The sequence below is a fragment of the Excalfactoria chinensis genome, chromosome Z (genome assembly GCF_039878825.1).
Source record: "Excalfactoria chinensis isolate bCotChi1 chromosome Z, bCotChi1.hap2, whole genome shotgun sequence".
NCBI lineage: Eukaryota > Metazoa > Chordata > Aves > Galliformes > Phasianidae > Excalfactoria > Excalfactoria chinensis.
The window spans coordinates 34,827,307-34,850,868 of record NC_092857.1 but is presented as its reverse complement, the minus strand read 5'-3'; the positions used below and the strand labels follow the sequence as shown (position 1 = coordinate 34,850,868).

General features: G+C 38.3%; 1 protein-coding gene across 1 annotated transcript; it reads left to right on the top strand.

Moving 5' to 3' along the window:
- Positions 1 to 330: 330 nt before the first annotated feature.
- On the top strand, positions 331 to 23,466 carry CARNMT1 (carnosine N-methyltransferase 1). Its single transcript, XM_072359304.1, has 8 exons — positions 331 to 718; positions 5,961 to 6,156; positions 7,144 to 7,307; positions 13,318 to 13,458; positions 17,895 to 18,073; positions 19,660 to 19,773; positions 20,530 to 20,633; positions 20,918 to 23,466. The coding sequence occupies exons 1-8, from the start codon at positions 381 to 383 to the stop codon at positions 21,032 to 21,034; spliced, it is 1,353 nt and encodes a 450-aa protein (XP_072215405.1). The 5' UTR covers positions 331 to 380; the 3' UTR covers positions 21,035 to 23,466.
- Positions 23,467 to 23,562: the final 96 nt, after the last annotated feature.

The following is a 23,562-nucleotide window of genomic DNA, read 5'->3' as shown; positions in this document are numbered from 1 at the left end:
GACACGGAGGAGCCCGCGCTGCAGCATGAAGGAGGCACAGCCCACGGAGGTCGCTAACTACCACAGTCCTGGCAGTCCGAAACTGCCGCCTGAACAGCTCGGACGGACGGTGGGTTCCGCCGGCAGCGGACACCTCGCGCCCCAGTTCGGACACAACGCGCAGGCTCCGGCCAGCGCCGCCGCCTCCTCCCAAGGGCGGAAGCGAGGCGCCGCAAGGAGATACGCCACGTATCTGCGCCTGCGCCAGCCGCCCCGCCTCTCTCCCGCCCCGCCCGTCGTTGCGCACCTCTGGCGAGGCGTGCGCGCGGCTGGGCCCGCCCCTCCCCGGAAGTGCCCGACCGAGCGTGCGCGACCGTTGGCGGTGGCTGCCGGCGGGGGGGATGTCGGCCGCGTGCGCGGTGTCCCGTGAGGCGCAGCCGACGCTGCCGCCACCGCCCCGCGGCGACAGGGATCCGCCGGCCAAGGCCATGCGCAGGGCGGTGCGGCGGGGCCGCGACGAGGGGCAGGATCAGGATCAGGAGCGGCTCCCGTGGCCGGCGGAGAGCGGGAGCGGCGATCAGGAAGGAGAGCAGGAGGCCTGGCGGAGCGGCGAGCGGCGGCGGCGGCAGCCGCAGGAACCGAGGGCGCTGGCGGCGGCCAGGGTGGAGGAGGAGGCGGAGGAGGAGCGGATGGAGCGGGAGCATTTCCGGAGAATCATCAACGCCTTCCGATACTATGGGTAACCGCGACTGCCTCCTTACGCTGCAGGCCGCCGTCCGCGTGTGCGGCGCTGCCCGGTCCTGGAGCCACAGGCTCCGTGTGACGGCGTCGTGCTGCGGGCCGCCCGCCGCGCTCTGCCCCCGGCTGCGGCCATATGCATTGCTGCGCCGCGCGGCTGGGCTTGCACCGCCTTCTCGGTGTCGGTGAAAAACAGTGAGGTGGTATAAAAGGGCGCTTTGCTAAGGTGAAAAGCTTCTCGGCTTGGTCGAGTATCGGAAACGGTACCGGCCAGCACCTGCCAGCCAGGAAATGGAAAGGGTGTTTTGTTCGTGTTCAGATGAGCTGTAAATGAGCCTGACGGAGGCCATTTGTGGTAGTGTGGTTTTGTGTCTGTAGGAATTTGATGACTCCAAAAATGGCTGTGTCTCTTTAGGGAAAAGGAAAAGAAAAGGGGAAGAAAGGAGTTGAATCCATTGAATGAAAGGGCAGTAAGTCACAGAATCCTAGAATCACCCAGGTTGACAAAGACCTTAAAGATCATCAAGTCCAACCACAACCTATCCATACTACCCTAACTCTTAACAGCCCTCTGCTAAATCGTAACTCTGAGCACTACATCCAAATGGCTCTTAAACACATCCAGGGATGGTGACTCAACAGCTTTTCAGTTCCAGCATGTAAAGAACTTTTCCTGATATCCAGCCTAAACTTACCCTGGTGCAACTTGAAGCCATTTCCCTCATCCTGTCAACTGTCACCAGTGACAAGGGACCAACCCTGCTCTTGCTGTAAGCATCTTTCAGGTATTGCAAGAGAGCAATAAGGTCTCCCCCCAGCCTCCTTTTCCCCAGACTGAACAGCCCAAGCTCCCTCAGTCTCTTCTCATAGGGCATATTCTACAAGACCTTCACAAGGCTTGTTCCCCTTCTTTGGACCTGCTCCAGCACCTCTGTTCTTTCTGTATTGAGGTGCCCAAAATCAAACACTGTATTTGAGGTGAGGCTTCACCAATGCTGAATACAGGGGTAGGATGTCTTCCCTAGTCTTGCTCACCACAGCATTCCTGATACAAGCTAGGATGTCATTGTCTTCTTGTCCGCCTGGCACATTGCTTGGTCATATTTAGCCAACTGTCCATCAAGGTCTCTTTCCATCAGGCATCTTTGCAGCCACTCCTCAAGCCTGTAGGGTTGCCTGGGGTTGTTGTGACCAAAATGCAGGACCCGACACTTAGCCCTATTGAAACTCACACAATTTGCCTTGGCCCACTGATCCAGTCTGTCAGGGTCCCTCTGCCTTTCTCCCCTTAGGCAGATCAACACTCCCTCCCAGCTTGGTGTCATCTGCAAACTTACTCAACCCCTTCGTCAAGTTCATTGATAAAAATGTTAAATAGGAGAAGCCCCACTACTGAGCCCTAGGGAACAGTGCTCATGACCAGATGCCAACTGGATTTAACTCCATTGACCAGCCTGTTTCACCCAGTGGAGTGTACGCCCATTCAAATTGTGAGTCATCTTCTCCATGAGGATGTTGTGAGGGACAGTGTCAGAGGCCTTACTGAAGTCAAGGTAGACCACATCAACAGCCTTACCATCATCCTCTAAATGGGTCACCTTGTTATATAATGAAGTCAAGTTTGACAGACAGGATCTACTGTTCGTAAACCCATGCTGACTGGGCCTGATCTCCTGGTTGTCCTTTACCTGGTCCATTATGGCTCCTGAGATTATCCATTCCATAACCTTCCTGGGCACCAAGGTGAGACTGGTAGGTCTGTAGCTACCAGGATCATCTTTCCAGCCCTTTTTTGAAAATGGGCATCACGTTTGCCAGTTTCTGTTCTTCCTGAACATCCCAGTTAGCCAAGTCCAGTGGGAAAGGCCCTAGAAAGTAGAAACATCCCTGTCAACTTCATGCTCAGTTGTGCCTCTGGGTTCTTTTTTAATCCTCCGATTTCAGTAAACAAGAAATGAGTGGATATGATTTAAATTTCTGGTATAGAAATTGAAGTAAATTACTTCTGCTTCAGAGAAGTAATGAAGTTTAAGTGGAGTTGCATATATTAATAATTTAAAGAGTTAATAGGAAACACCTGTATGACCATGACAGCAATACATTTTCAGATTGTTCCAGATTTCAGGTTGGAGACAGGCACAACTTTATATTTTTGTAGTTTTGATTTCACATAATTTTCATTTTTTGAAAAGGCTGCTGTTCAGCATTAAAAGGATTACAAGCATTACAATTCAAATAACTTTACTAGCAAAACTTGGAAAATGTTGGTACTGAGCTAAGCAGTCGTTACAGTTTCCATAGAGTAGGCATGTCCAGCCCATGGGCCACATGCAGCCATAACGGAGTCAGAAAAGATGATGCATTTTTGACGTTACTTGGTTTTTAGTGATACTCATGAGTCGATTGCACATAGCTTGAGTACAGATTGCATAGGTGGCAGTGGAATGCTGTGGAGCAGAGAGCAGTGCAGTGCTAACATTTTGCAAGCCCACCACACACCATCACCAATTTTTTTGTATATTTATGATTCAGTTTTTAGTCAACATTACCTGTGAATTTTTGAATGGAATGTATAGAATTACAATCAGACTTACAACTCAAAGAGAAATGTAATTGTGTCTCTCTACCAGACTTCTGTAAGCCCTCTCTTACCAGAGAAAAATATTCCTCTCTTCACAATCATGCTTTATTTATATTATTGCTTGTGGCGGTACCTGCATTTGTAAACAGTTATTTTCAAGGATAAAGCACAGGAAGAGTAAAATTTCATAAAAAATCTCTGATGAGCACCTTGAGAGCTCACTGAATATTGCAGCTACCTCTGCCCCTGGTGGCGCAGTGTGCCCCCGGTGGCGCAGTGGTATAAAGTGCTGCTTGCAGCACCGAAGGGCCCGGGTTCGAATCCCCCCTGTGGCGCAGGGGGTAGAAGTGCCGCTTTGCTACACAGAGGGCTCGAAACCCGGGAGTTGGACTCGATGATCTCTAAGGTCCCTTCCAACTCGCACGATACTGTGATACTATGATCTGTCTTGGTTTCTGCTGGGATGGAATTGCCTTCTTCTGAATGCCTGGTATGAAGCTGTCTTTTTGATTCTAGAAGAAAAACAATGTTGGTAACAGACAGGTTGCCTGATAAGCAGTGCTGTAAAGTGCCAAGGCCATTCTCAGCAAAAGGCCCAAGGAGCTGGGTGGGAACAGAATTAGGACCGCTGACTCAAACTGGCCAAAGGACATTCTGTGCCATATGACATCCAGTGGAAGGAGTTTTGAAAGAGGGTGGGAGTACACCTGGCTCTCTTCTGCTGCTCGGGGGCACTATCTGCGCATCGGTTGGGAGGTGGTGAATAATTACTTGTCTGACGTTAGTTCTGTAGCACTTATATGTGTGTATGTGTGTATATACATAAAACCATAACTATTTTCCTTTTCTCTATCTTAGTAAATAGTTTTATCTCAACCCACATGTTCTACTCTGTTTTTTTATTCTCTCCCCTATTCCATTGGGAAATGAGCAACTGTGTGGTGCTTAGCCACCTGCCAGGTTAAATCACAACATCATCAAACCAGACTGATGTATTAGTTTCCCAGAAATAAGGTCAAATATCTCACTGGTTTTATGTTGTTCTTTCTTTTTTTGTTGTTCTGTTTTGTTTTGTTTGCATAAAAATTATTACTTATGCATTCATGTTACAATATTTTGTGTTTGTAGCCCAGGACAATTCCTTTTCACTCAATATGTCCCAAGCAAGCCAAAAGTTTGGATACCCCATGCTACAGAGAATCAGTTTTTGTTTGTTTGTTTTGTTGGTATTATTCTTTAATGCTTCATTGTTCTTAAATATCAGATAAACTCACTATATATTACAGTGTACATGTCCCCTTTGATAGTATGAATGTAACATTGGAGACTTTACCTGGTCAGGTTTCCAGACAGAGGCTGCAACTAAAATTACAGCAGCTATACCAGTGGTGGACAACTGAGGCTGACACAGCTACTTGCTCACTCCCTACAGTGCAATGAGGAAGATGGTGGGAAAGGTAAAAGTGTGAAAACTCATGGGATGAAGTTTAATAAGTAAAGCAGAAAGTGCACAAGCATACAGAGCTAAATAAATAATTCATGTGTGAGTTCTCATGACTAGACAGATATTAAGCCATTTCCAGGAAAGCGATGATTGATCACAAATAATGGTTGCTGAGGAAGACAAATGCTGTAACCGAATATCTCCCCTTTCCCCTCCTTTGTTCGGCTTTTACTGCTGAACGCAGTGTCATCCAGTACAACATAGCCCTTTGGACAGTTTGGGTCAGCTGTCCTGACTGCGTGCCACCAGCCTGGCTGTCTGGGCAGCATGAGGAAGAGAAAGCCTTGATAGTGTGTGTAGAAGCAATAGCTAGAACTTTTAGTCAGAAATAAACCATCGTATGAGCTACTACAGGGGAGATTAATTCTATCCCATTTAAAAGTAGCACAGCACCTTACAAGTTTACAGCTCTAATACAGTTTGAGAGACTACAGTATGGCTTCATGTGAGAAAAGGATTTGCTCCCATCCAAAGGGACAATATCCCTTGCCCTAGGATAACAACTTTTACCTTCTCTAGTTGCTATGACTGTGCTCAGTTGGCTTAACTTGCTAAACGTTCAAATCAAATAGAACTGTCTGAAAGTCCTCTGTTCAAAAAGTCCTCTGTTCAGTAGCAAGTCAAGTCAGTGTTCAGGCAGGCTTTGTTAGTGCCAGAACTTCAAGACCCTTTGTCTCTTGGCAGTCAGATTACCTGAACTCCACTGTTTTCTAGCCACCTTTGCTGATTTGGTTCTTTCAGAAGCACTTGATTTTAAGGATCCCTATTCTCACTCCATATCCTTTTTTTTTTCTTTTGTGCCAAAAGTTACTACAACATTTGGTTGCTTCATTCAGTGTGAATTGGCTTTGGGAAGCAGTCTGGATACTTTTAATGTGTCCATATGTTGATTATTTATTCAGTTTTGTGGAAGAGCTAAATAAGTAACAATTTTACCTAAAAGTTCCTTGAAAACATTTTCTTTTTTTTTTTTTTTTTTTTTTTTTTTTCTCCTGGTAAGCAGTTACAGTCTATGAACAGTTTTGTTGTTTTTTGTTTTTTGTTTTTTTTTAATTTCAAGACAATAATTCTGAGTGGTGTAGCCTAAAGGAAATTGTTTGTGTTTAGTGCAGTTGTTGCTGCTCAGTATCTAAAGATGTTAAACTTTTTCCTTTCTAGAACGAACATGCATGAACGTGTGAGCAGAACAGAGCGGCAGTTTAAATCCCTTCCAGCTAGTCAACAGAGTCTTCTTCCTCAGTTCCTTCCTCACCTTGACAAGATTCGGAAATGCATTGATCATAATCAAGAAATACTGCAGACCATTGTGAATGACTGCGTTCATATGTTTGAAAATAAAGAATATGGAGAAGATGTATGTTTAAACTGACTTTTTCGTACTCCAGAATCAAATTTTGTACACCTTGGGATTTTTCTGTATTTGTGTTTAATGCCTTTAGGTGTCTGGCTTACTTCTTTTTTTCTCCTCAACCGCTCCTTGTTTGCTTATATTTTCTCAGTCTCATGTTTCACATCTTGTAGGGCTGACAAACAGTGTTAGTCTATGTAGTTGCTTTAGTGAAAGCTAATTGTGAATGTGACAAACTGCAGTAATTACTTGTTTTTAAAAACAAAACAATTAAAAAGAAAACTTTTTGGCTCCATAGTGTGTTAGTTTCAAGTTAATATTTCAGTTAACTATATATAGCTCAAATAGCGTTGTCTCTTTCTGTAGGGTTTTTTGTTGTTGGTGGTTTTTTTTTGTTTGTTTGTGGCATCCTGAATCAGTTACAATTTTAGTTTGTCTAAATATTCTTACTGTTAGCATCTGCAAAACTTTCTCACTGTTGATCTGCTTTTTCACTGTGACATCTCTATTGCAAAAAACAAACAAAAAAACCCACTCAGGATTCAAAGAGTGGCAGAGATGGAAACTGAAGTCCTTTTTGATATCTGCAGCTGAGGTACAGTAATAGGCAGTGCTAGTGTGAGCTTCTCAGCACTGCCTTGTTAGAACCTAAAGAGATCATCTTCTCAGGGTAAACAGTTCACCCTCTGCACTAGTGAAACCCCGGTCCTTTCTTGCATAAGGATGAAAAGTTGAGCTCTGTTTTGTCATGCTACATACTGCTTTTGTGACATGGAGCCTGGTCTCCTAGGTGCTGAACTGAGACCACCAAACTCTAGCATTTTGGGTTGGATGTAAACCCTGGGCTCAGAAGTGAAAATCACGTGCTGGCTAAAGCTCTCAGCAGGCATTGTAGCATGTTATTTGTCTGTTTATGATTTACATTTTATTATTCAAGACTGAAGATACTTATGAATTTTTTCATTAACATTTTTTTCCCCCCACTTTAATTAGGGAAGAGGGAAGATTACACCTGCTTCAACGTTTGATATGGATAAATTAAAGTCTACTTTGAAGCAATTTGTCAGAGACTGGAGTGAAGAGGGGAAACCTGAGCGAGATTCCTGCTACCAGCCAATAATTAGTGAAATTGTCAAGAACTTTCCAAAAGAAAGATGGTAATGGTGTTTTAAGTCTTACTTCTTGTACAGACACATGCTGTTGCACGAATCTAACAAAGTTTTTTTATGCATTAATGAAAAGCTTAGATTTAAAAGTATTGATGTGGATATGGAATTAATCAGAAGTTTTAATAATCAAAAGTTTTAATAGAACGTATTGGAAAAGAGCACAATCTCAAACTTCTCAAATAGTGAGCCAGGATTTTCTTTTCTTCAAGTTGGTATAACAGGATTTCTTTTAACTTTTGAAGTAATAGGCCTTAGGAGATTGTTTAAATTCTCTCAGGTGTGCTCAGTGAGTTAGTGTTTCCAAGCTAGAAGGTTTTTAGAGTGTGTATGCTGCAGATTAAAAAAACAAAACAAAACAAAAAACCTTGTGATAGCTTCAGGCATTAATATTTCCCTTAATGTTGGAAGGAGAAAGGAAGCAGACTTGTAATTGTCATTACAGTTTTATTACAAATATTTAGTTCTAATGTTAGTTTCATACAGATGTTACAAGGCCTGTGTTACTAAAAATTGCTTCACATGTCTGGGTAGGTTTGTTACTGCATTGGCTTGTTTAAAAACAAAAAAACACCAACAGCACAGAAACAGTAGCTAGTGTGGGTTGGTTCTTGTAGGTAAATTTAAGTAAAAGTATGCTGGTGGAGTCCAGGAAGAAGTTACTGTTCTAAGAATTACATAGTTAATAATTGTGCCATTTAGACACAGCAGAAAGTACATTTCAGTTTAAGCTTCCTGCTCATATTTGGAAAAATTGTGAAGGTAGTACTCATAAATCTAACTGGCCAGAACTTAGCTTTACTATAGATGGCTGTTACTGTGGATTTTCACTTTCAGAACGATTGCTAATAATGCACTTATTCCAATTTGTGAATACTTTGCACTGGCCATTTTTCATTTTTCACTTAGTTACAGCAGAACAGAATCTTGTATGGTAAAATGGCAATGTCAATCAGATTGCTTGGTTTCTATTTTGCTTTGGGCTAATTTATCTCAACATGGATGCACCACTGCACATAGCTTATATGAGGGTGAACTTCTTATAGTACGCCTTTGATGTTAACAGTGTTCCACATGTGAATAAAATATTTTAAATTTGCTTATGTACATCTAGAGCATACCGGTAGGAAAAGTCATAATACTGAAAGTAATTATTCTAATCTTCCAAATAGCAGCTCACTTTTTTTCCTGTACACTAGCTTTATCAGTGATCATAAAAAGAAGGAACCTTTCGGTTGTGGTAGAGGTCGCTGTCTTGTCAAGTCTTAGAGATGCATGACTGCAGTTGGAAAGTTTTTTCTTGTACCTATTTGACATAAACAAAGTCAAGTTGATACCAGGAAGACACATACTAATGATAAATCTGAAGTTGATTGCTCTTTGCTAAAGTAATAGGAATTTTGATGGTGGTGGCAGTGATTGTTGGACTAGTGTGACAGTGCTTCTGTCTGTGTTGTGATAACTCTGAATCCCAGAGGTGTTCTTTTTTTTGTGTGCAGGAATATTGAAATACCACTGTATAGATGAAACATGTCTGCTACAAGTTAGAGTTTGAAGTATTGTATTTAAGAAATTTGTATTATCTACATACCTATTTTAAAAGTTTAATATTGGTGACCATCATGGAGCTGTGGTAGTACTTAAGTAAAGCTATGAATTGTCCATTTTGAAGTGACCACAAGCCATCCTTAGCTGCTATATTCTTTTAGACAAGAACTAAGGTAGCAAAATTATCTGTTTTTTCCTGTGCTGCAAGGCTTGTGATCTCGGTATTGGCAAAAAGGTAACCTCCATGGCAGTGCAGGTTGGCTGCCAAGTCTGCCTTATTTTTTAAAGTTTTGGTGGAGAGCAATTTCAGTTTAAACAGATAGACAGAGCCTGAACTGACCATGAGGAAATTATTCTTTCTGTTGTGTTTGTGATGGATACATGGTCTGTTTGCTTCTGAGAGGACTGGCGGTGAGAACCTGTAGATGGAACCTCAAGGTGCAGCTGCGCATTTCTTCGTACTTGCAGTTCCTTTTTATAGTGGAGTGTGTTGAAGTGTCCTGAGATTAAATTCAATTACTTGAGGAAAGAATGCATTGGTGGTGCTTGATAATGATGGCAGCTTTGCATCAATATGTTTTTCACTGAAAAAGATAAATAAATACTTGAAGTGTTGTTAATACAATCCATACTTTATTTGTTAGTGACTTCATCAGAATTGTACATTCAATTTCTGGTAAACATCACTTGTATTGATTACTTGCACTGGAATCATCTGAAAAAAGAATATCCTTTTGAAAAACAACTCAAGTATGTTTTACTCCCTGCATGCTGGTGTTGTATTTGTGGCTATTATTTGCAAGAGTGACCCTCTTAAGTTCTGTTGACAGATAAAAGAACAGGAAAGGAAGTAACGAAGTATTCTTTATGCTTGCTGTTCTGGGATGCAGGAGAGATGAAAACAATGGTTGAAATTAGCTGTACATTTGATCAGTGTTTTGAGTGGGAGCCGCTGTTACCTTGTATTTCAGTCCAGTCTCCTGACAAGACTGTCATGTAAAACTTGAAAAAAAGTAAGCATTTTTTTCTGCACATTGCTCCTCTTAAGGAATAATTCCTTGCTTCTGCTTAGCACAGAAAATGTTGGTTGGATCAACAAAGCAGTTTAAAGTGAAGTTATATTCTTCCTGAAGAAACTGTAGGATTCCTGTGTTGATAATTGAATTATGTCATTTCATTCAGCTTACATAATTGTTCTTCTTTTGGTGAAACTGTCTGAATTTCTTGGGCCTGAAAGAGCCATGATCATTGTTTTCTGCAGGAGAAAACAGTAAAACATATTTTTGTTTCTCGATGGAGTGAGATTGTTGTTTTTTTTTTTTAAGGGGAAACTTAAAGTTGAAAATCTAAGTATACTTCTTTTATCTTCTGTATTCTTGTATTCTATTTGACCGTTACCCATGCGGACACGAGGATTGAATATCTTGCTCAAAAGGAACAAGGAAATGGTTAACCTTCAAATTAGTTAATGTTATTCCATGGCTAAGAACTGTAAGAACTTGGCATATATAAATTTCTGCTCATTAACTTGGTCTTTTGAACCAGCTTTAACTGGAAATTTAAATATGTCTAAATATATTTAGTCCAGCAAGTTATTTTCAAGACTAGAATGGCCTGAAAGAAGTAATTAGTGTTGAGTTTGTTGTTTCTTTTTAACACAGTGATGGGAGTAGGGAGAAAGCTGGGGGGAAGTAAAGGGTAGGTGGAGAAGAATGTTCTTATTTGTCCGGTTAATCTTAGGTATACTTTTTGCATTCTGTCAGTCACATTATAATGACCTTAAAACTCCTGCTTTTTAAGATTTTATTTAACTTGTTATAGAATATGACTGTCTTCCTGGAGTTTTTAATTTAATCTAGATTTATCATTCAGATGCAACTTTGTTTTAACCATTGGTTTTAAGAGCAAAGAGTATAATCAGTGTTATTCCTGTCCACTGAAGTCTTCGCAGGTCTTTATATGGGGTTGTGAGGCCTTAACTGCCAGCTTTGGAGAAGTATTATCCTTCAGGTGATCATGCATTTTAGTTAATTTCATTACTAATACATTATTTGAAAAGCATTTATTTTTATATTGAAAAAATAGCAACAACAACAAAAGCTCTGAACAGTAAAAGAATGAAAAAACTGAAAATTGGGCCTGTTCACTGTTAAATTTGAGGTGGCTGTTCTGTAAGTAATGCCTCCTATTTTAATGTTGGTTCGGGACATCAGAGGTGGATGTTGATGGTATGGTAGAAGAGGCTGAACCTTCTCGGCAGCATTCTGTTACATGTTGTTGCTGTGTGACAGATGGCAGCAGAGGGGCAGTCAGACAAAATGGCATCTGACACAGAAGTGTGTGTGGAACAAAGGTGTGTCATTGCCTTCCTCCATGCATAAAAAATGGCACACACTGACATGCATTGACACTTGCTGGATGTTTATGGTGACTAAACTGGATGTAAGCACAGTGAGGTGGTAGGTGGTGGGTTTCAACAATGGCAGTAGTGTCGTGAAAGATGAGCCAAGTTCTGGATGGCATTGACAAGTGTGGCATGCACGCTCTTGTTCATTGCTGATGAAAATGCATATTTAATATTGTTGACTATGTTGATAAGCAATGTTTTGTCAGTCGAAATTTGCTTTATCAAATAGAGCTGTTATGCTTTATTAAAAAAAAAAAAAAAAAGTAGAAGCCAATTCCAAGCAATTTAAAGTCACCTGGGGTGAACGCAGGTACAAACCGTAAGCGTTAATTAAACCTGTGTAGCTAACTCCTTGTCATTAGGTTATTTTTAAGAAAAATGCCTTTTTTGGTTCACTCTTCTCTTTTACTGTGAATGTCCATGCAGATCTAAACATTTCATAGATAATGGTGAATTGTAAAGAAATAAAGAAATAGATAAGGTAGAAGTTACATCTCGAGAAACAGTGAACAGATACAACACGATTAGTAACCTTCAAGAATGAGAATCTTCTACCTGAATAATCTTTAATCTGAGCTCCTATTTTCAAAAGTTGTGTCTTAAGCAAGTAGTTTATCCTTGAATTAGTCTCTCTGTTTTTTAAGGAGGACTCCCTGGCTAGCTTTCTTTCATTTTTCCCTGTAGAAGAGGCAAGGAAAGCTGTTGCTAAGCAAATCTTAAGTAATTGCAGAGTCATGACATCCTGTTACTTGTTAATCAGAATGCAAAATAGCTGTAAGTATAATTGAATTAAAATGACTTTGATTTTCTAGATGGGATGTTTCAGTAGTTAACATGATTAAGCTAAAAAACCAAAAGGCGCAGTTAAAACTGCTTTGTCAGTTTGTGTGGCTGTTAGACAAGGTAATACTTTCTTCCAGTGTCTGGGTAATAACCTTCTAGAAATGCACTGCTTTTTAGAATTTACTTGTCTCCCAGGCTGAACTTCATAATTGTACAGCAGCTTAGTGACTCTATTGAATCTGTTTTGGCAGTCTGAATTTTTAAGTAGTCACAGGCTTTGTATTTTGCTTTCTTTCATTGTATACTCGAAAGTGCTTATTGTGTCTTTCTTCATTTAATTGTTTATATGACTTGTTTGTCTTTGAAGGTGACATGCAGTGAGAGGTTGGACTAGCATGCTCTATATATGAAATTGCAAAGTCTTGGTGAGGACTGGAAACATGAAAATTATTTTTTTAATGTACCTGTTCCATTTTGTGTGAAAGTGTTTTTCTTTCAGAAGAGAAGATTTGGTTGCATTATGATGAAGTATGTCAGTTAAAATGTATGTGTACGTGTGTCTGGCCTTGTTACCTGAAAGAACAGTTCTAGTTCTGGTCTTGGAAGATGAGAGAAGTTGTTGCAAATCTCTCAGTAGCTACACATTCCTGGTGATGTTCTGATGTTCTTGTACTGATGTCTAGTACTGTACTTTGGTTTAGAGAATCCTATGTCACTTAATAGGCTTACTTAACACACACAGTTTGTGAAAGGGTAACTGCTGTGAAGTTTTTACAGTCTGAATTGCTCATTGGCTCATGGAAGTTTGATTTGCTTTGTGTTTCTGATCCCAAAATGCTTGTTCATTTTCCATGCAACGTAAGCAAGAAGATTTCTAGAAAATGTAGTGGTTATCAGTGATCATCACAGAAACAGAAAATGGTGCTATTTAATCATGTTCTTTATTCCTGAAATTCACTTGAGAAATTATTTTAGCTTAACAATTGTAGAAGTTTTCAGAAGAAATATTTTGTTTTGTATTTATGCACTGTATTCTCAATAAGGGTTTCTTATGTTCTTTTTGATCATTTTCTATGAATTATTTTGACTATATGGCTAAATGATATGACCTTAACTGGCTCCATTTGCCTTTAAAAAGTAAATCATACAGGAAATATTTGTAATATCCAAGAATATGGAAAAAAAATTGTTTGACTGGACCTCTGTAAGCTTTGTTAAGAGGTATCAGATAAACATTTAACTATTATTTTTGTTCTGTTGCAGGGATTTCTCCAAAGTTAATATCCTGGTACCTGGTGCTGGGCTAGGTAGATTGGCGTGGGAAATAGCTATGCTCGGTTATGCTTGCCAAGGAAATGAATGGAGCCTCTTTATGCTCTTTTCTTCTAACTTTGTACTCAACAGGTACATAGCTTATGTTTTACTTCCTGATCAAAACCTGCAGATACAGGGGAGGTGAAGTTATTAATAATAAAAAAAAATTGAATAAATAAAACAGATTTGTAAGTCATAACATGGGACACAGATAACCACTTGTCGGAATGTTTTGATGCAAATAATGATTAGGGTAATTGGGAGAAGAGAAGCTTATATCTGAGTTCTATGGGTAAGTCATTAAGAATACAGCAGGAAGCATGGGTTTTAAGCCGTGAAACTTAAAATGCCTAGATTCTATCACAGATTCCCTATGTAACCTGGAGTAAGTGCTACTGTTTTTATTTTACATCATTTTCTGAAAAATAAATAAATAAATATGTGCACCTGTTTCACAGGTCGTCAAATATGGACTAATTAATTACAGGCATGATATTTGATGGTGGTGATAACAGCGTTAGATTCCATACTAAGATCTTAGGCACCATTTTTAAATGGAAAACAATTATGCGGATACACCGAACCACTTCTTAAGCAAATTTTGTCACGAGATAATCAGTTTATAGTCCCATCAGTTACACTAAGCTTATAAATTTAAATGTAATAGATTTCACTATAAAGGCTGAATTTAATTTTTTTTTTTATTATTATTTTTTTTGTATTTTGTTTTTCTTTTACACGCAGTGGAAATTGCTGATTTCACGAAAAACTTTTTAGAGAGGGAAGAAGGCACCAAGTATAACTAACAGCTCTTGTAAGGATTATGGTGGAAAGATTGGGTATATGATAGAGGCCTGGGTTTTGTTGTTTTCATTCCCAGTTAACTTAAGATTGAAAAATCAGTTACCTACCTTTGATTAAAACACATGAATTATTGACATGTATTTTGTCAATTTGAGCCCTGATTAGCAGCGGTGATTGTCCAGGGTGAAGTGTGATGGTCGTAAATTTACTTATCTTTCAGAGCAGAAGGGGTTGAAAATGCGTTTTCTTTATGGCTGTTGCATGTCTGATTAAAACAGTAGTGATAAATGTAATGAAAACAAGATGTTGCTAGACATATATTTGCTCTCCTTTTGCACTATTCTCCAGTGACTCTCATCTGACACTGAAGTTGCATCTTATAGTTAAGCTGATGTAATACCTTGCAGCCACTGAAAAGAGGTCATCCCCTCCTCCCTAACAGTATAACCTTTCTGTTTCTTTGGAGTTTTTGAAACTATACAAAGTAGCATTAAAGTATTAATTTCCCATTTTTGGGAACATTGTTCAGCAGTCATATTGGTTCAAACCTGTGACATGTTTTTCACCTTCCCGAAGTATGGCATCTTTAAACACTTGCCTGTTGTTTTCTATTTATAGAAAATATATTTAACAAAAAGGCGTGCAGATTGGACTTCCTAACTGTTTTTGATCTTACACTGTCAAATTGGGTGTCGCTGTGTTTCTGGGAGAGTTACCAGTTACAAGTTTTGTTATTTGCAGGGAAGAAAATAGTGTTAACTGCTACGCTAACTGAATTCCAGTCATTTCAGCATTTTCAGCATTTCCTCTCTGTCAGATCTGATCGTGCCTTGGGATATCAGTTAGGAAAATTTTACAGAATTTTGATAGTTTTGTTTTTAGTATTAGGTGTTTATTCCTACTTAGCCTTTGGAAATCTATGTTTACCTTCCTGGCTTTGGAAAGTAAGCATTGATCAGCGTGAACAGAACATGGCGGCTAAGGACAAGTGGAAAGGAAAAAAAGCTTCAAAAATTTTGCAAATTAATCTTAGACTCTGGTTTAAATACATTTCTGGTTTTCATTTGATAAAATTAGAAGGATTTTGCTAGTGTGTGTTTACAGATTCGATCTGCCTTGTACCTCTGGCTGACCTTAGTTTTTTTTTAGGATTATAAGGTACTGCCTTGAGTAGCAAGTCTACTTCTACAGTGGGCCTATTCTACATATGACTAAAGTCTTTTGTGTACAGAGATACCTGCTGATTCAAACAGAAGTAAAAAATAAATTCTCTTAATTTATGATTTTTTTTTCACCTTGAATGAGGTTTGATAGTATTAAATGTAGAAAATGCATCAAGGCCTAGCTATGTTCACTTGTGAATGTTTGAAGTAAAGTATAAAATTAAAAAGCATTATTAGGAAGTTCTAATCTGAAAATACACTAGTTCTGGAGTAGTTAAACTCCAATGGCTCCAAGACTCCCACTTGATTCTGCTTTTTCTTTTATGTATAAAGCTCTTACTGCTGGGTTTTGTTTTTTTTTGTTACATTTAGATGATTTCAGTCTGTAACAGATGGCAGAGGTGATGAACAGACTCCCTGTGATTTTTATTAAGAACAAAAGCTGTTAAAAGCATAACCCGTTTTCCTGCCTCTGGAAGGCATACCAAAAGTTCAGGGGAAGTAACATAAAATTTTATACCCAAATAACAAGAGTGCTTTAAGAAGAGCTCTTAAGTAGAAAGGTATTTCATGCTAATTAAAAATTAGCTAATCCTTGGCCTCATGCAAAAACATCTTTATAGATAAATTTTGACACTCTGAGAAGGCTGCTTAATTCTACTTCTTGCATGTCCATGAATGCCTTAGGCTGAAAGTAGTTAGCATTCTGTTTTGAAATCTGTGGGCAAAAGTAAGGTATGGCCTCGCCATCTTTTGAAGTGCAAGCTTTTCAGACTAAATATTGTACAGTAAATGTTCTGCTCTTTCTTGAAAAGAAATGAAATGTGTCACAGTTTTACTTGAAGATGTTAACTTTATATAACGTGTTTTGCAGAAAGAGGGAAACGTGAAGATCTGCTGTAGTTTTTTTGCTTTGTTGCTTGTTTTCTTGGTTGACTTTTTTTTTTTTTTTTTTTTTTTTTGAGGTAAAAAGGAAGATTTTTCAAGAGGGGCTGTGGACATAGGGACATAGGAATTAGTCTTTTATACTAAAGTAGTAATTCCTTCTGAAACTGTTGGGAAGTCCACATTAGTACAGTTTGTGCTGGAAAAACATATCAAGAAGTGTGTTCTCCCTTATAGCTCAGAAAAAAATCCTTTTCTGACCTATGCAGATTTTTTTTTTCTTTTCCTTGCTTTTTTTGGAAAAATTCATTCTTATACAAAATATTCATAGGTTAGTACAAATTGACTGTGAGCACATGAGAGTGCCAGAATAGTTAGCACAAAACATTTGTTGGCAGATTTAGAAATGTTTTAAGAAAATGATGCCCCTGTGGTTACAGTTTTTTACCTAATTGTTTTTGTTGGCTGATTGCATGTGTCTGATTGTCTCCATACATAGCGGATATATAAACATCAGTTAATGTGCTCAGTATACTGCTGCTCATAGAACAGCAGCATTGTGGGGTATTTCTGGTTTTTACAAATTAAATACAAATATAACACAGTGATGGTAAAAACTGTTATTTCTAGGACTCTGACACTGATTTTTTTTTTTTTTTATCCACCAGCAAAAAGTGCATTTTCTATAACCTGGTGGACTGCTTGCAGTTTACAAGTGTTTGCTGTGTGTTCTGTTGGATACATGTGTCTTCTGTTATCTGAATTTAGTGATGGCGTGTGTAACATAGCCTTAATAATTGGGCTTCAGTGCAGAATACACTTTTTCTCGGGGAATGAAAATTGCTTCATTTTTTAATTAAATATTGATTTTGCAGGACTGTGTGAAAAGGTGTTCTTCATATTTTCATGCTGTTTTTGTCAGTTTTTAAAATACATGTTCTTCTAGTTGGTCATGTCAATCCACAAGTTCAGTTTTACGATGACATACTTATTAGTGTATGCTTATACTTGACATAATTTAAATATTTTAGATTTTGCTGACTTAAAATGGTATCACAAAATTTACGCTTTGCAAAAAGGAATTTTTATATATATTTTTTTAATTTAAATGCATGATTTCAGTTGGCGTCTGAAAAATGCTTTTGTTTTGTTCGGCTTTGAAACCCTTATGGTTCAGGAGCAGGAAAGCCTTGGATGAGAACAGATGTGGTCAAGAAAGTTTAAAACAAGTACAGAAGTAAGAGAATCCTTTCTGTAAATAGGGGGAAAACAAAACAAAACAAAACAAAAAAGTTGCTGCAAAAAGCTTATAATTATTATGGATATTAAATCACAAATGTCAGTAATTCTATGCAAGGAATTCTAGTCGTTTTTGTTGGGGAAACTAGGAATAATTGTAAAAGGGAGAAAAAGAGAAATTAAAATGAAGAAAAGGCAGTTATTGTGTGGTTCCAGTTGATGTGTCAGAGTGAATTTGCTATTTTGAACAGCTCATAAATTGTCAGGCAGTCTGAATTGTTTTGAAGCAGATAAGCTGTAAAACCAATAATAGGTTTAGCATGAACTTCATTGACAAAAAAAAACCATACATGTTGGAAGTTTGTCTCATACATTTCTAGACAATGTGTAAGCAATTAGTTGAAACTAAATTGTTCCAATTTCTATATTTTCTAGATGTTCTGAAGTTAACTCATGTAAGCTTTACCCCTGGATTCATCAGTTTAGCAATAACAAAAGATCTGCAGATCAGATACGTCCAATTTACTTCCCCGATGTTGATCCTCACAGTCTTCCTTCTGGTTCAAACTTCTCTATGACAGCAGGGGATTTTCAAGAAATTTACTCTGAATGCAGTGAGTAAAAGCATCATTTAGACCAGCCGCGTGGCTCAGAGTATTTGTTGTGATTGTAATATATAAATGCATAAATAGAATATAACCAATATCTATGAGTGTTAAGCAAAAAAGTACTAGCTTTAGTAAGATTTTATTTTTCTAAATCAACTTTTCATTTTGGTTATTAAAAAATAAAAATAAAAAAATGGATGCATCCTTTTTTCCTTTCCTAATGAACATTTGTTATGGTCGTGTCTTTTAGAATAAGTCAACAAGGAAAAATTATGGAAAGGTTAACCTGATGGGAAAAGATGATACTATGGGGAAAGAGTCAGTTTTCTTATTCAGTACAAAAAATACAAATTTGTATTTCTTACCGATTTATTTCCTGCTACTAAAGCAGACGTATGTGTGCTTATTGGTCAGTCATGAATATTTCAGAGGTATACTGTGGGAGTGATAGATAACAAAGACTGAGGCTTCTGCCAGTACAGATACCACTTTTTTCTCTTATGATGGTAGGGTTAGTTGTGCTGTTTTCTTTGTGATCAAAGAAGTCTATTATGACAAAGTTGAATTAACCTGCAGATGACCGTATTTAGCACCAACTCCGCCAATTATCTGCACAAGACTTGATCAAAGGCAGCACATACTTCACTTTTATATACAGTCTAACATCTCATTGCTTCAGAAGCTGGTAGAGGTAAATAAATAAATAAATATTAAGCTTATATCGAAGACAGTATTTTATCCTCGCACAGCATTTGATTATCACTTGGAATGCCTATTTTTTGCTACAACTCCCACCCATTCTATTTTCATTGTAGTTTTTCACCACAATTAAATACTTTGATCACTTTCTTTTTTTTTGATGCAGCCAGTCTTCCAGGTGTTTTTATGGTAGTTGCCTTCCTTACAGTTGCTTGCCGTTCTGAAGATGTTATCTTAAGAGTATTAAGATTTTTATTTTTTTTTATTTCAGAAGCTTAAACTTTTACAATTTCAAGGTTACATGTTTAGAGACAAACAGGGAGATTCGTGCTTTAAAAGGTAGTCCTTGAAAGATCTTGCTTGTTATACACTGGAGAAATTTTCAGTTACTGTAGAGCTATGAGATTTGTGAAAAATCCACTCTAGTGTAGAGCATTGTATTGTTTTAGATACTAGTGTGTCTGGAGAGGCCCCAGATCACTAGGTACTTTTACACTTGTATTTTTAATAGTTTTATAATGAACTTTTAGGACTGGTAAGTAATGGTATGCTTGGGCCTTCGTTTATGTCAAATGGTCAAATGTGTTATTGATGTTTTATTTTACTCTAGAGAATGAACTATGCATAAAAACCAAATGCATATGTGTAATATTTTAGAGCTTGTATGTAGACTACAGAAATCCAAACATAAATGTATTTAATATAAAACAAAATGTTCTGCACTTAGCTTCATGTAAACGACAGTTTACTTTTAAACTAAATGAGGTGTTCAATTGTTACTGTTAGTTAAAGGAAATAGTGAGTGTATAAACAAATACTGGTGTTAAATTAGGAATTTTTATAGGGGAAAAGAACATTTAAATTAACATGTACAATTTATTGTTCTTACACAGATACTTGGGACTGCATAGCAACTTGCTTTTTCATTGATACAGCACATAACGTTATTGATTATATTGATACTATATGGAAAATACTGAAGCCTGGAGGCATATGGATAAATGTAGGCAAGTGTGACCAACTTTCTTCTCGCAACATCTGACTTCCCTTTGCTCACATAACAGGCATCTTGTACTATGAAATAGTTGTGGGGATGAAGGCTTCTGTACTAAAGACTGTGTGGAGATAAGAACACCCATGACTTTTAAGTTTTGTGTTCAGCATTTTTTCAAATATTTGTTAGTTACAGTCAAGTTACCAGCATGTGATTTGAAATGTTGAAGTGTATCTTCCCAGTTCTAGATTTCTCATACACGTGTTGCACTTTTGTTATCTGACAATTCTAGCGTTCTGTGTTCTTGCTGTTAATTAAAGCTCCTAAGTATAAGTTTTGGAAATTAGATTTATGGGTATTCTTATCTCAAATAAAGACAGGCTTTATGTTTCCTGTGGTGAGAGACTGGCAGGCAAAACTCCATTATTAAACATTTTGTATGGGATAAACTTGTCAGTCACAGAATGTGAGCATAGGTCTTGAGTAGACCATGGTTTGTCCTGCGTTCTATTTAGTACGCACAGTGATACTAGACTGATAGAATGGAAGAAAGTTTAAGGTACAGAAAATGTGGTTGATGGGAAATGAGACTTCATTCTTGTATACACAATTGAACTACTGTGATTTTGCTCAGAATACTGTATTTCAGTGATAGCAATATGTTCCAGCTTAGTGGGTCTGGATGTTAGTATTCTTCACATTTTCAGTATGTGGTTTTGGTTTTAAAAATGGTTTTGATAGATATTTCCATTTTATGTTTGCACTCCAGGTCCTCTTCTTTACCACTTTGAAAATTTGGCAAATGAACTTTCAATAGAGTTAAGCTATGAGGATATAAAAAACGTTATACTGCAGTATGGCTTCCATATAGAGGTAAGAAGATGATGTAGCTTTGACTGAGCAGTGTTGGTAGAGACCAGATGAAGTCTTTAAATAAAAGTTTATCTTAAAGTTCATTCAAGCTAGTGTCATAGACAAAAAACTTTTAGGAGAGTAGGCTGTGTCTAATTGTATCACAGATTTGCTTTCCTCTTATTTTTTTTTTTAAAGTGTGAGGCTTTGAAATCTATGGGTTATAATTAAGTAGCAGTGTATTTCACTAAGAGAAGTTTGGGTAGTGCTTGAAAATGTTTTGAAAACTTATGCTTTTTTTCCAGGTGGAGAAAGAATCTGTACTGTCAACTTACACTGTGAATGAACTCTCCATGATGAAATACTACTATGAATGTGTGTTGTTTGTGGTGAGAAAACCAGAAGAGAAGTGCTTTGAATAGGTTAGTCAGAAAAGAGTTTGGCCTGAATGCTAGAAATAAAAATAATATGGACTGATTGATGTCTGGACACAACCTCAAATCAGTGGTGCCTTCCTATTCCTAATAAGATTTAGATAGTGTCTATTTTCTTAATATTTCTGTTGCTATCCAGACATGTACTATGCCATACGTATTTGTACTATGACTAGTGAAAATGGAGGATAAAATATTTGCATACACTGTCTTTGTGCTTTGGAATGCATTAAAAACAAAAATGTTTTTTGGGACATAAAAATTGTTTGCCAGAGCCAAGCTAATGTTACAAATGCTGCCTCGTTTTCCTTGGATTTATAATGATTTTGTTCTGCTTTCTGATGTTAGGAATGCACAGAGGTACTTAGTGTACTTACTGCGTCACATTTAAGGAAGTGTTTTTAAACATACATTTGAAGTCAGTTATAAAGTCTGAAATGATTGAAAATTTATGAAATTATTAAATGACCTGTTATTGAGTTGGTAGCAACCTACCAGGGGGGTTTTTGCTAAATGATCATCTCATAGCCTTGGAACTGAAATATTGGATGCGTTGTGGCTTTAAGACACACTGATTTTGAGTCACCTACTTATCGCTTAAGCCAAAGTGTTAAATGTATAATTAACGGAAAGCTATAATAAACCTTTCACTCATCTCTTTTTCAGTGTTAATGACAAAACTGTTATCCATGCCACTTGTAGGTAGTGACAGAGAAAAATCCCTCTTTCTTGAGGAATAAAAAAAAAATTACATGTAAATAATGTGCTATAACTTAGTAAATTTCCTAACCTGGGTCAGCATTGTAGCTTTAGGCACTTTACTACTTAGTGGCTTACTTCTAGGTTCCTTATCCTAATTATTTTTCTGGCTAATGAGGCTTAGGTGGATATTTAATCTGCAAATCCTAGCCAAACCTTTGTAGAAGTAAGGCTGAATCTTCTTTTGCTTAAGTTATATAAATGGAAAAAAAATTACTGAGCTTAGAGGAGGTATCATGGTAGCCATTTGTCCTCTTTAATGTATTGATTTGGTTCGGTACCACCTTTACTGTTATTCAAACTATAAGAACCTTGTGGTAAGGAATTGAGGGTGTTTTCAGGGTCAGAGCGGTGCACTGGACAATAACTTGTTTAAATGTTTACAATTATTTCCGGTCCTTTTTTCAGGGTGATGTCACAATCTCGTAATCGCATTTTTTTGATATTTCCATTGCTAACTTTGGGGTTTTCCTGTTAAGGCTGGACATTTGTGCCTTCATTTCTAAGACGAAAGTTTGCATGGAAGAAAAACACAACTTGTATTTTGTTGGTTTGTGTTTTGAATAATTTTAACACTGCGTATAGAAAAAGAGCGATTGTGGATGTTTCAGTACCGTGCCCCTTTCTGGTCAGTATTTTTACTGAGAATAAAGGCTTCTGGACTACAGAAGTTTTCAGCTTTACACAAAATACTCTTGTTAGAAACTGCACCACCAAGATTTTACTCCTTTAATGAACTGCTGAATTTCTGCTTTGGTCCAAGGATTTTTAAAGGGCTGCTACCGCAGTGGGATTAAAATAAGAGCCCTTCGACACCTTCAAAATAATAATAGTAATCTTCAATTACTTTCATTCTCTTACTGTATTATTTACTTTGGTTGCTGGTTAGACTTTCTTCACTTTGTTTTGTTTTGTTTTGTTTTTTTTGCTCAGATAAAATGAGATTAGCATTTTGGTTTCCAAGTTCCTTGAAGTCAGACAGAGTTAGCTGAATGTCAGTCCTGCTGAGGCTGAGGGCTGCCCTGTTTCCTACCCTAGCAGTCAGTGGTTACACCCAACATGCGATGTTTCCGACACACAAGAAATTGTATTCTTGCGTTCTGGTTGAACATTGCTATCCTTTGTTCAGTTGGGTTTGTTCGTTGCTGCCCCCCATTGTCACAAGTGCCATTTCCAGCACTGGTTATAGGAAGTGGTTTTATCGACTTTAATCATGTATATAGCAACGTGCTTGTATTTCACATTTGGAAAATGCCAGCTGTCCCCTACAGATTTCCTTTTAATGCGTAGCAGCTTCTTTAACAGCTGGAAGCGGCACAGCCTTGTGAATCGGTGGTGTGAGTCAGTGGTGTGGAACCCTCTGCCCTACCTGTGCGGTCCTAGGCTGCTCCATCGCCCTGCTGGGGATAACTGCTGTGCCACACTCCTCCCGCTGCACCCCGTGTGAGTGCGCTCCCAGATCCTGGCCTAACAAACGCTTCCGTGTATGGAGTATGTTTGACAAATGTAAAGCTACCTGTGCTTTTATTTATATGTAGTGCGCACACAGCACAGTCACAAAGATGGGGATTGGAAGCTTCATGTCTCCACGTGAACTTTCCGCTATTTCTAATGTGTGTAATGAACTTGATTTTTCTCAGACATTAAAGTTTGCAGTACGACACGGCGTGCGGTGTGCTTTGTCGTCGCTTTGAGTATGGCTTAGATCCCCCGGGCTCCTGCCCCTGGTTACGCTGGGCTCCGGGCCGCACACGCAG